Below are 14013 nucleotides of genomic sequence, written 5' to 3' on the forward strand. Positions count from 1 at the left end.
TTCCTCCCCTGACTCCTGCTGTCATTGTATTGTTAAAGAAACCACATTTGTTGCTCCCTCTCTGTCACTTCAATCTTTAATGTTTACTGTAGCGTATTTAGATTTAAACCTCTTTAGCAAAGAAAACTGCTTCCTTTTAAGCAGCCGGACTTTCAGGATGTAGACGCAACCAGAAACGCTGCTGTTAGCTGCTTACTTCTCTGCTATCTGCATGTTTTTAAAATCCTCATCGCTAACACAAGTTAGCAACCTGCACACTGAAAAAGGTTATAAGTTATAATGAAAGTTTGCTGCATTCATATATTTAATTTTCGTATTGTTTTCCACGGCTCGCTTCCCCAAATGTTCCACTTAACCTGTGCCGTCCTGACACGAGTATGCAGGGCGTCGTTGCTGCATCTTGGGTTGAGTGCATCCCAAGAAGATTGTAACTGGTTTAGCATAATGCTAACAAGCCAGAGCTTTTGTTTCTTGGTACAGAATCATGACGGGGTCAGAGAGACGTTCCTCCAGCGCTGGCACAACATTTGAAGCAGCTGCAGGAAGTGTCACTGCTGGGCCTTAGCTCAGGCTACTTAGATCTGTGGTTGAAACTCCTAATACAGATCTAGTCCCAAAGTTCCTCTGACTTGTTGGCATCTGTTGTTGTCCTCCACTCTCAGCCCTTCTGCATGTCTGCTCAATGCACAGTAGATTGAATCTGTACAGGAAGTGAGTGTCTGCAGCACAAACCTTGGGGAAGCGCTCCTTGTACACATGGTTCATCATCACGATCTCATGGTCGAAGGAGATGGGCGAGCGCCCGGGACTGAAACAGAACAGAAACAGAAACGGATGAGTGTGTTATAAGGAGGTTAGCAGCCTTTATGTCAGTCTTCATGCTCAGTCTTTCATAATTCAGTCAACCGATGGAAAAAGATGCATCACCCTCCATGTTGCCTTTTTCATTTCTCCTACATATCCTGCAGTCTTTCAGAAACACTCAAAGTCTTACAACAGTTTTGAATCCTCTCAGATTCTTTCAACCACCTGGATAAAGACACAGTTTCTCTCTCAAGGTTGGAACTCATCTTCATTTCTTGATCCAAACAGAGACAGTAGCCGTAAGGGACATACCTCCTCGCTCAGCACGTGATCTTAAATAAATGTTTGTGAAAGATTGTCAAGGATTTATCTTCTCAGCTCTCTGATTTTAGGACATAACCTTTTACAAGAAGAACAAACTAGGCTGAAGTAGAAACAGACTTTTCTTGCAGCGAAGAGACCACAACAACTGTCTGCTTTGTAACAATGCACCACAACGACAGAGTACACTGTCTTGATGCTAGTTTGTAGCTAGCTGCTACAACCTGTTGGCCTCCACCCGAAGATGAAACTCCCGCCTCCGTGTCTGAAGGCATTCTGTAATTTCACTCCAACATGATCTTTGGTCTCACTTTGAAGTACACCAACAGCTCGACACATCTGGACAGAAACTCCACCAATAACTGGGGTCATGGTGTATTCACAGACACGACAGAGGTATGAATGCTCACAAGGAAGCAGGCTACATGTTAGGCTCTGCACAGATTAAATGTGTGTGTGTATGTGTACTGCAAGTTTGCATAACTGCACATGTAGAAGTATGAGTCATGTGTGTGCCGGGTTCATTCCTCGTGCTTTTTGTCTTTTTTCTCCTGTAACTGACCGTGAATCCTCTGATTTCAAAGCTAGACTATTTGTTTTGTTGTACAAAGTTTATATGTTCAAGGTAAATTTCCACTGCATAGATTTTCCATACGGGTACAAATAAAGCTTTAGAGGTGAAGAAAAGCACTGAGATCAGACGTGTTGGACGTTATTCTCTCTGAGCGGAGGGTTCACCGTCTGCTCCTGAGCTGCACAGACAGAGATGACCAGTCTGAATGTGACCGACGGGGTCGGTCAGGTCACCCGAGCGCAGAGGGAATAAGAGCAGCGCGGTGGTCACACTCGCTAACGGGACCTCAGGGTCTTCATCATATGTGTGTCTTCAGCGGTGTAAACTGAGGACCATGACAACCTCTGGATCGCATGGCTGCACACAGACAGCGGCACAAAGGTAACGCCTCCTGGGACTGGTGGCATGCGTGTGTCTACATGTGTGTGTGTGTGTGTGTGTGTGTGTGTGTCAGTAATAAAGTGAAGGCTGTCCACAGCTCTGCAGCGACTGTCCGTCAGCTCTCGGGGGGGTTCATGACCTGACAGACTGACAGTGACGTCTCCTTCAGTCCAGAATATCAATCCATCCGTCTCTCACTCAGCGGACTCCATCGCCTCTCCGTCTGCGTCCTCCTGGGAGGCATCTCTTTTCTTATTCCATCATACACCCCCGACCTCCCCCACCCCCAACCTCCCTCTACAACAGGACAAAACAGCGACAGCAGCAATATCCTTGACCTTTCTGTGGCTCACTTTCAGGAGGAGACGGTGACAGGCAGTCTGTGTGTGTGTGTGTGTGTGTGTGTGTGTGTGTGTGTGTGTGTGTGTGTGTGTAAAAGTAATTTTAGGCTTTGTTAGCCTGCTGTATTATTCATCTCAGCCATTTATGACTGTAAACATCTCCTTCTTAATATTGCAATTGCATGCAAGAGTTTGGTACACATGACAGTCGTCTCCATCTCAATAAAATCATTCCGTCAAATCTCAGCAGACGTCTGAGCGGCTGTTTAGACATTACCTAAACAAAAGAAACTTTACTGAGAGCTAGTTTAAGTCTCTCAGTACAAACAACCTTAAAATCTGGGGTTAGGGTCTGAGTGGACGGGGGAAAAAGATGATCGAAAGTGGTCAAAATTGCACGGTAAAGAAAAAGTTGCGACATTTGGTTGAATTTGTGTGAGTTTGCGGGAACGCAACATCACAACCTCTGGGAGGGACTGAAGAATACTTTACACTGCCTGGGATTGTTTTATTTAATTTATATATTTAACACGTTAACTTATTATTTTTTATTTTCCAAAAATATCAAGAATTTCTATGAAATATAAACTAATATAAATAAAAATTAAGTGTTTATCAAACCAAATAAATAGTTTTAATCTGATATGAAAATCATTTAAAACAATGATCCTGAAGAGACCGAGTGTTACGACCTGAGAGGACGGCAGGTGAGGTAAAAGGTGACATTTTGGGGCTCCAGATGTCTTTGTTAGGATGAGTCATCGCCCCCCCCCCCCCACACACACGTGACCAGTGAGATGAGGTAATGCTGTAAGTCATCCATCGGCAGCTCAAAGTCCAATTACCAGCTTAATGGGAATGAGAGCAGCCTGAACGTGACACACGAGCTGCACGTCACGGAGCTGTTTATCATTACGCCAACGCACACACTGACAGGTAACACACACACACACACACACACACACACACACACACACACACACACACGCACACACACACACACACACACACACACACACACACACACACACACACACACACACACACACACACACACAGAGAAAACACAGCGCATATAACTGTGCTTTCATTTTTCTTTTGTTTCACCTGCTTTGTTGCGTGATGTTCTTTTTGTTCTTGTTCAACATGTAGTATTAATATTTTGGGCTGTTCTGATTCGATCGAACATATTCCACATTATAGACATTTAAAGAATGTGTTTTATGTTTTATTTATTTCCTGTGTGAGTCTGCTTGTTCTCCCCGTGCATGCGTGGGTTCCCTCCGGGTACTCCGGCTTCCTCCCACAGTCCAAAGACTCGTTAGGTTCATTGGTTACTCTAAGTGCCCGTAGGTGTGAGTGTGAGCGTGAAAGGTTGTCTGTCTGTGTGTGTCAGCCCTGTGATTGACAGGTGACCTGTCCAGGTGTAACCCCGCCTCTCGCCCAATCAGAGCTGGGATAGGCTCCAGCCCCCCCGTGACCCTGAATAGGATAAGTGGTGCAGATGATGGATGGATGTTTTATTTGGTGAAGTATGATGTTGTAAAGAAGTGTTTCTATGAAGCTGTCTCTTCAGTAAACGTCAATGAAGCCCGTCAGCGCCTGCGTTGAGATGTTACCTTGACAGCTTTGCAGCAGCTCAAAGATCATGCTCTTTTCTGTAAGCTTTTAATGTGAAAAATAGACAGGAAGTGTTGAGATTTCACTGCTCAAAGCTAAGCCAACAGTGACCCTTAAAAACAGATCAAGCGTGCGCCCACACACTGAACCGCTCCTGCTGCACGTCGATCACTCGCAGCTCTCACACGCTCAACTTTCAAACTCTGCTTTCATGTTTCTTTTAAAAGAAAAATCAATCAAACCGGGCCGCCTCGCCGCCGGGCGCAGTAATTAAAGGTTAGCCTTGACAGAGATGGATTCAGTGCCAGAGGCTGTTATGTACATTCTTTAATTTTCACAGAATATCTCCTCCTTTCTTTCTCTCTGTTATTCTTCCTCCGCTCGTGGCTCTGAGCAGCCTGAGCAGCCTGAGCCTTTTATTAAAATAAAGCTCCTCTTTCAGAGCGAGCTGCAGCGGAGGTCGAGAGTGAAATCCCCGGGATGAATAACACAAGAAAGCCAGACAAAGGCTAATTACAACACGGCCATATTTCTACTGTAATGGGAAATAAAAACCGCCTCACGGCGATCCCTGCACAAAACGCCTCTGTCATTATTCTGAGAAACGACCTTGAGACGAGGCTTCGGAGGAAGTTGTGGGAGAATTCTCTTCTTTTAATGTGAGTTAAAAAGTTAGAAAATATTTATGAGGTAGAGTGTAAGATAAATGCATCTCATCCCGGGGGGGGTTCAGAAATTGGATAATTAAAACATGGATGGACGGGCGTTGTCTTTCTCTGCAGCTAAGTGGTGATGTCACAGGAGACAAAAGGCTCTCAAAATGCAAAAGAGCTTATTGGCGGAGAGGCTAATTGAAGTAAATCAGACGAGACGGCGAATCAGATGGTGATGCTGAGGCGGGAGGGAGGAAGAGGTGAGGAGGGGGGAGGGACTGAATGTGTGTGCGAGGGAGAGAAAAATAACATTGATGCTTCACAACGGAGGCGGGCGACTTGGGAAATGAGAGGCCTAATTGACCGTGACAGAGAGCTGGGCCGAACGGGGATGAGGTGTGTGTGTGTGTGTGTACTGTATTTATGTGTGTGTGTGTGTGTGTGTGTGTGTGTGTGTGTGTGTGTCTGATTGAATGCTGAAATCTTTCACATCACCTGATGAGATACGTGAAACAGGTGCTGGGCAGGAGGAGGACAGCTTGGGGAAATATTGGTTCCATTATTTATAAAGGTTTTAGTGACGAGTCTTTAACACCGTCACATCGTATGCACTATTATATCTTCTTTTATTTTAGTACAATCTTGGAACCTGTCGTCTACAGTCTGATGAGCCTCTGCTAAATAAACGCTGTCATCTCTCGGTCCGTCCCATCCCCCGGAGGAGCGCCCGTTCATCTGTCTGTGCTGAGTCTCAGTCTCACTGTAAACAGGAAGTTACACAGAGGCTGCACTCTGGCTTACTGCAGCGGGATGAAGCCCAAACAGAAACAGATTCTCTTGTGATCGACTTTAATTAACGGCTCTTCAGTTTGCTGAAAGAACAACATCATGATGCAGATTAGGAACAACATGAAGCTTTGTCAGGTCTGTCCTCAAGAGGAGAAGAACACTACTTTAAACTGAGACGGAGGGCGGAGCCATCATTTACGATGCATTCAGGGAAGTAGGGAAATCTAAACGTGATTGGTCAATTTAACTCGGACAATGAAAGCATAACAAACGAAACCAGAACACTTACTGTACGTAACAATAATCTACCCCCCCCAATAGCAGACATAAACACTGTGCAGCAAAGCACTATGCCTTTATAAATATGTATTTAAGCTCTGTAATAAACGGTAAGTTTTCCCTTGTTCAGTTAAAAGTGGCCAATAAATACGGCTGAACTGACTCTGAGGCAGCAACATGTAAACATGAGCTGAAACATGTTCCCTCACACGACACATGGAAAGAGTTTTGAAGGTATCACATGTGTACAGAGACGTGTGACAGAATGGAAAATGTGATTTTTAGCACAGAAAGTCAATGGGGTGCAGCAGCCTGTAACAGCAGCACAGGTATGATGGATGGATGTGGTTTGCTTGTACCTAATGAATGGAGGACAGGTGAGAGAGTGAACCGGACGAGAAGAGAAAGAACGGAGAGACGAGCAGACATGAAGAATAAAAATAAGGAACGAACAGAAAAGGATAAGAGAGGGCGTCTGTCATCGCTCACAGCAGAGTCGTTACATTTGCATATAATCGCGCTCTGCAGCTCGTTTTCATTTGTTCACTCCCTCATGCACACACTCCTCCGGGTCCCATCATCATCTCTCCTCTCAGTCACTCATCTCGTGGCATTATTTTTTAACCTGCTCTTCAGATTGGAGCACATGCTCCTCACGCCGGTGTCTTCTCTGAGGTGTTATTAACTTGGAAATGGATCCAGATGTGAACAGGCTAATAGAGGCTGGATGCTAATCCTCAGTCCGCCTCTCCACAGCTCTCTGGTTATTTATCTGGACTTGCAGACAGTCTGCAGACTTCTGGCTAAGAGCTTTTTAATGACACTCTCTGCTGGTGGACTAATATGATGTCGGGCTCTCCGCTGAGGCTCGTCCACCCTGCTCTCAGGGGGGCGACTGAGGGCCGCAGCACAAACACTTTTCAATGTCACCTGCATGAATGTTTACCGACTCGGAGTCCGCTGTGCGTCTGTAACGACAGCACTTTGGTTTTTACAGCTGAAACATTTGATAACATCTGCTTCTCATCATTTTTCATGTGGTAATTTTTCATTCTTTTCTATTCTCGAGGCAGGAATATAACTTATACGAGGACTCAGTGGATTACCTGAGATTTCACTTCCACACACACACACACACACACACACACACACACACACACACACACACACACACACACACGCACACGCACACACACTCAGAGCCTGACATCAATCAACAACCACAGTGGGACCCTCATCAGATACACAGCATGCAACTCTGTCTCTCCCTCTTTCATCTCAGAGGGTGAAAGAATTCAATATCTCTCTGCAAAGAAACACAGATAAGGAGGAGGGGAAGAAGCTGCTTTAGATATAAGATGGAGGTGAGAGACTAAGAGCAGGTGGAGAGGAGAGGAAGAAGTGATGAAATGAAGGAAATATTAAGACAGAAAGGAAGCGAGAAGCTGAAGTGGAAATCCAAAAGTTGCTCTCGACAGGCGGAAACACAGACGGACAAAAGAAGAAGACATTTGAGCTGGAGACGGACAGAGTGAAAGAACCAGGTGGACAGACAGATCCATGGGTGGACAGGTGAGTGTCACTGATATGAACAGTGTGGACTTTAACCTGTCACGGACATGTCAAGAGGGAAGAGTTTGACCTTTCTGAGAGCTGACACACCCAAACCAAGAGCCAGAGCATCAGGGTATGCTGGTGTTTGTCTGTGGAGGACGTCAGGGCTGTTTTTCTTTTCATATTCAGCTTCGAGAAACGTGTAGGAGTCCAGATGTATCGTCCTCGTACAAACACAGCAACGTTCAGTTCTGATTGTGACTGTTAGAGAGGTATTAAAGAGAGGACTACATGTTGGTTCGTCAGGCTTTAGTCTGCAGTATTTTGAAGTAGAGTTCATTATTATGTTGTTCTGCACAACAAAAAGGAGGGGCTAAGATTATTAGAAACACATTTCATAATAATGCAGGCTAGTACAACAGCACTGTCAGAAACCCTCAGAGACCTGCAGGAGAATTAAAAAGATCTGAGATGCAAGATCGGGCCGGAATATTGAGCGCTCAGAAAACCTCTGAAGAGCAGCCAGCACAGGAGCGATGTGTTGGCTGCTCTTCCTTTATCCCTCCATCGATCCATCCTCTCCACATTGGCAGCATGCTAAGCGAGGTATCCCGGACATTCCCTCCCAAGCTAAGTTTTCCAGCTGCTCCTGGGGAAACTAGAAGCTTTCACAGACCTGATGAGATGTATAACCCCTCCAGAAAGTTCTGCATCGAACTGGGGTCTTCTACAAGCTAGATTATCCCCCAAAAAACCTCCAATGGGAGAATCTAGGAAAGTTTCACAAACCCCACATGAATCGGCTGAGAGGGCGCTGCAGCAACTGGCCTGCAAATGCAATACAAGGGCCTTCGCCTGAGCCACACCTGGGAGGAGAGCTCGGCAGCATGCTTCTGCCTTACTGCAGCCCGAGAGGAATAAATGGAGCCCCCACCCTGTGAGCATCCATCCGCAGGGCGTGGTATACTTTGCGAGTCTGGACGCAGGCACAGGTGGGGATCTGGAGCTATCACATTCAGAGCTCAATATTTCACTCCAACAAAAGCTTCTGTGATGCAGCATAAAAGTGTTCTGCAGTTACAGGCCTACAGAGGAAGAGCATCTTTTCCACATCAGCTCCAACATACACCTGCGGTCGTTGCTGCTTGTTTCAGAGACACGTTCGAGGCTTTGCACACTGTTTGCGTGGGTGTTTGCTAACTCATGACTGAGCTCCTACCTGAGGCTGCGGGAGCGCGGTCTCATGGCGGGGGAGCGGCGTCCCTCCTCGTCCGTGATGCTCTCGGAGCTGAAGTGTTTGGTGAGGAAGTGCAGCTCGTCCGGCGTGGGCTGGAAGGGCAGCTGGTGCAGCTTCTCCTGAGATGAACAGGAGGACTGTGAGAGGAGGAGCACAGAGGGAGCACAGATTACAACCAGGGCTGGAGCTACTGCGGGGACGGGCTGGAGATGGGCTAGAACTGGGGCGAGTCCAGGTGAGTGCGTTACAGGAGAGGACAGAGAAGGCAGGTTACAATGAGTACTGGAGCTACTGCGGGGCAGGGCTGGAGCTGGGCTAAGACTGAGGCCAGGTGAGGACAGCAGAGTTTGAGTAGGCTTCTCTCCCATTACCTGCTGCTTCTCCTAGTTTCCCATGATTCATAGCTTTAAGTTTGGAAACACCAAACTTACCCAGCTCTAAACCTACACCTCTGGATGTCTTGGGACCTTTTAATGGGAATCACGTTGCACAAAGTGAAGTCCTTTTCATCTAACAAGTCATCTATCTTCCTGCTATCTTAAATACACTGAGATAGCATGCAGGCAGTTTGGAGCTCACACAGCCAGCTCGCGCAGCTCACCGCCTTTGAAGCGTGCTGAGCCTCATTCTACGGGCAGCAGGTACAGAGAAGCTGCACACCGGGGTATTAGAGAGGGAGATGAAGGAGCAGCAGAAGGTAAAGGAGAGGCAGAGGGACTGTTGAAATGTCCCTGGGTATGGAGGAAGTAAAAAGAGACCAGGATGCAGAGGCACACTTAAGGGCATCAGAGGGGAGGAAGTGAGGAGGGAGAGGTGGGAGAACAAGGGCCGCATCATAGAAGAGGGAGGTTTTTTGGGCTTGTTGCAGTGAATCCAAAGGGAGCAGAAGCATTCCGATTTTTTAGGAACAATAATAACATGCAAAGATTAAAGGAGACGATCGTGAAGATATTTACCGAGACAGTGGAGCTGGGTGTGTTGGTGCCATAACCAGAGGAAGGCAGCGAGGCCAGAGACCAGCGTCTGCCATCCGTCCTGCAGGAGAGAGAGAGAGAGAGAGAGAAACGAGGCTCAGACATCAAGAACAAACGTGCATTTTTAAAATAAGTGAACACATATTCCTTAACAGCATGTCAACATGATGCAGAGCCATCATATCCAGCACAAACAGTGAGTCAGCTGAGGGAGGGAAAAGCAAACACGAGGAGATCATGGGCTCAAGAGCACAAGCAAAGCGGTGAGGAGGGTCCGCAGAGGCTGTGCAGACATGAAAGGGTAATTATGGTATTATTAAACCTGCGTCCTGTTTGTTACATGTTTTAGGTTCTTAATGACTAAAAGGTACAAAAAGTTAAGGAGTGGGTCCAGTGAACTGCTTCAGCCAGAAGCAATGACACCGACAGTAAAGGCTGTAAGGTAAGTAATGTAACTATCACCATCCACTGAGTGTGTGACGACATCACAGAAAGGATCCCTACAGAGATAGACCTTTTTGTTACAGAGGAAGATGATTGTTTGAACCATAAACAGACTTTACATCGCTCTCTGCACACACACCAGACTCCACTGAGAAAAACAGCAATTTTACCTTACAGTACACTGATCTTCCTCTGCCTTGATCCAGACATTTTTCTGTCTTTGTGTGACTTCTGCATTTTAATTGGTTAGTTTGGAACTAACACAATATTTGTTTAACAAAAAAAACTAACCACTCGGAGCAGCGGTGGATCACCAAGTCCTGTGTCCTGCACAGTAAAATGACTGTTTTTGTCAATGGAGTCTGGTGCGTTTGCAGAGAGCGATGTAACAGCTGATTCTGGTCTGACAGAAGCATCTTACTCTGGATTCTCTTTGTATGGCTCCTTTCTGTAATATTGTCACAACAATCTGAGCCTATTAAAGAACTTTTACTGGAGATACTTTTATCGGACGTATTTGCCCTCAAAGACTTCGCAGCAGCTGTTACAACCTGTTTCTAGCTGCTGTCTGAAGAAATTACAAAAACGTTTGTACCCATTTGTCATTTAGACCCTAAAACTGAAAAACTCAGGGCCATACCAGATCTCCCCTTTCAGTAAAGCATGATGGAGTCCACACCCGACCTGTCTGCTTCTGATCCACAGCTGGATTTTACACTTTTCAAACCCGCTGTGGGTTTGATTTATTCAAATGTAATCCAGCTGTTACTTTTTATTTTTATTATTGTCAACAAATCCAACATAAAGAACAAAACCAACGTGTTCCAGTGTGTTCCTGTGAATCTGTTTAATGCTTCCTGACTCCCCCTCTGTGCAGCTCAGCTCCCACTGAAGATGCAAATCTTACAGAAGTAGTACAAAATGATCACAAACTACTGGACAACAAGTCCTGAGCAAACAAATAACATGACACTTGTCTGGGACTATTTTCAGCAGCGGATTAATCCAGATGTGGAGCTCTGCTGAGTATTTGTAAAAGCTGGATTGTGTATTTGTGATTCGTCCGGACGTCTTTAAAAGCTTTTGGATGACAGTTGAGCTCTGAGGCACAGAGGACGATGATTTATCAGGCTATGATACAAGAGGAATACCCGTCATGTTGTTTTTGTCTTTTTATTATGAGAATGTGTCACAATAAGAAAAATATAAAATAGCCTTATTCCATCAGGAATGACTCTAATCTAACCCAAAGTTTTGTGACCATCTCTCCACTTGAAGGTCCCAAAGATTCTGATAATTCTAGAGAGATCTCTTGGAGCAGACCCTGCAGGGCGACTTGTTGGTGTCAGCGTGTGTGCGCTCAGCCATGCAGGACGGAGGGCAGGAAGGTGGCGGCAGGAAGAGGAAGCGAAAGGTCTGCAGTAAAACTGAGAGGTTACCTGTCAGCCCTGTGTCCGTGACTGTGAGGGAGACAAGACAGGGTGTTTCTTTTTATAGCTGTTAGCAGCTGTCACTCACACACACACACACACACACACACACACACACACACACACACACACACACACACACACACACACACACACACACTCATACACACTCTCAAGTGTGTCATGTTTTTGATAGTAATAATCCAGGGCAACCAGAACACATGCAGAATGTTTGTTTAAGACTTTAGCAGCTGCAAAGGGGCTGATGAAGACATGACGAACACATTTGTTATAATAATATCGAGTTTTCATCACAATATAATACAGTCTATACTTTATATATTCTTTTGTTATTACATGACAGAAAAACTCATCAAATTATGAAATATTAGCTCATTGTTTTTGAATATTTCATCCTGTCTCTTTACACAATCATATAAACCCTACAGTTTGAAATAACAGTTCTTTGTTTGCACTTATTAAATAAATAAAACAAATAAAGATGTATTTTTCAGGACTGTGGGGGCTGTGTGGAATCACACCTTCCTCTATCCTCTATCATAGAAACACTACTTCCATTTAAAGGAAGGAAAAGAACACCTAAAAAGAGACACAAACACAAAGCAGTCCGTTCCCTTATTAAAAGAGAAAAATAGAAACGTGGAGGCTAAACAGTAAAGTGCACTCAGGTGTCATTTCCACCTCCACCACTAGGTGTCACTGCTGCTCTGGCGTCTGCTGCTCAGCTGCATCACTGAGGTCAACGTTCGGACAGAGACGGATTTCCAATTCAAATCGACTCTAATGCTCTTTTTGGCGGCTGCGCGCCTGCGAGGCTGCGTTACGGTGATGATGTCAGGGAACATCCCGAGGGTTCGGTGTGACGGGGAAGGTGTGTTAGCGTAAAATCATCTTAATGAAGATTTGAGAAGCAGGGCTGGTGAGAAACTTTCATATGACCTTTTAATAGCATCTTGGATTTGCCTGACCATGCAGCATCCATCTGTCAGACCAGCACGCCTAAGTGTTCTCTGAAACACAGCTCACTCCTTCTGCCTCCTTCCCGCTCAGTAATTACTGTCTGTGCAGAGAGCCCAGACAGATAAGAGGTTTATTAATCCTGGTTTGAGTGACAGCCTCAGACTGATCATCTCCCTCCTCATCAGCTCCAACACTATCAGCAGCTGCAGCGAGGCTCTGTGGGCGGCGAGGCCGTCGAGCTGTTTTAAATGTTCAATAGATATCAACATTAGAGGCTGAAGTAGAGCTCATCAATGTGACCTGGTATTTATTCTCCTCCTGTCTGATTACAGAGCTCCACTTTGATTTTATTCCACATCAATTAAATGTATGGTTAAACATGTTAAAAAGAGAAAGAACCTGCTGCTTATGAAACGTCCTGCAGACTGACTCTGTGTTTTTCCAACAAAGAAGAGGCTTTATTTTTAAGTACCAGTACCAACATGATATCTGAGTCCCAATTCCAATATCACAGTGATTCTTTAGACGGATCAGAACGGGGCTGCAGACAGGATTTTAGGAGCTCTGATCTCAGACCGCTGAGCTGCTGATTCTTTTTAATCTTTTTTTTTTCCAGCCCTGTTTTCACATGACGTTACTCTCCCTGCCCTTCCTGCAGGATGCACTGCTTTTGTTCTTCAGGTGTGACCCTAAAACACTCCTGCACCTGAGTGTGTGTGTGTCCGTGTGGCTCACCTGCGTGCAGGAACAAAGGAGAAGTGTGCGGCCGTGTTGGGGGAGAAGTTTCGAGGGCTGTCCAGAGGGCTGGTGCCTGAGGGAGGGAAAAGGACAGAAAATAATCAGTTAGCACGATAAACAGAAACCCTGATGAAGATACATCTCCTCTGATGTGTCATCGTTACCCCGACAGTATGGCTTTATATTAGAGAAGGAAGCTCAGGTGTGAGAGCTGAGGAGTGAATATAACAAACTGATAATAAAGTTCTTCTTTTAATAAAGAAAGAAAACTATTCAATGAGGTAAAAACATTTTAAAATCTAAATAAATAAAGGCTCAAAATGTCGTGAAGAAAGCAGAGGTAGGTGTGTGAGTCACTCAGGGTTTTCAAAGTAAAAGTCTTTGAGGAGGCCGACAGCAGGAGAGCTTTAGGCTGAATCAAACTGTTAACAACTTTGTCAGATAATATCTTGCTCTCTCTCTCTCTCAGCATGTCTAAATTATTCCAGCATGTCAAACTGAAACGCAGCAGAGAAAGAAAATGTGACACTGCAAGCTGCAGGTCAAGCCCCCCGCTAAAAAGCAGCTGACATTAGCTTCATTTAACGTATTAAAAATATAAATACAGTGTGGTGTTTAAAGATTTCATGTTCTGGCTGTATCACCCAGCCTCAGTTCTTTGATTTACAAACAAGCAGTTACAAACTGAAGGAGAGACGTCAACTACATCTCCCAAGGTGCATCACAGCGAGAAACAGCCGAGCTTAAAACTCTGTACTGTGCTCTGCTAATGGAGACTGGAAGCTAAAGATTAAGCTGCAGAAATCTGATCAAATATTTAATCATTCAAATCAGTTCTAAGTGATCCTGAGATCATCCCGACCCAGATCAGATGATTCTTAGATAACAGGACT

General features: G+C 45.2%; 1 protein-coding gene across 2 annotated transcripts in view; it reads right to left on the reverse strand.

Moving 5' to 3' along the window:
- The window catches only part of mast2 (microtubule associated serine/threonine kinase 2), a 162432-nt gene that overhangs the window by 25348 nt on the left and 123071 nt on the right, over positions 1-14013 (reverse strand). For both annotated transcript variants that reach the window (XM_069680601.1, XM_069680600.1), the window contains exons 6-10: positions 13118-13193; positions 11411-11431; positions 9510-9588; positions 8536-8690; positions 733-808 (exon numbers count right to left, since the gene is read on the reverse strand). In XM_069680601.1, the coding sequence (XP_069536702.1) occupies positions 733-808; positions 8536-8690; positions 9510-9588; positions 11411-11431; positions 13118-13193 (407 nt within the window). The remainder of the gene's footprint in view (positions 1-732; positions 809-8535; positions 8691-9509; positions 9589-11410; positions 11432-13117; positions 13194-14013) is intronic.

Source organism: Semicossyphus pulcher, unplaced genomic scaffold (assembly GCF_022749685.1).
Source record: "Semicossyphus pulcher isolate SPU_LCO1_2020_fin unplaced genomic scaffold, fSemPul1.0.p SCAF_4, whole genome shotgun sequence".
NCBI classification, from domain to species: Eukaryota; Metazoa; Chordata; class Actinopteri; order Labriformes; family Labridae; genus Semicossyphus; species Semicossyphus pulcher.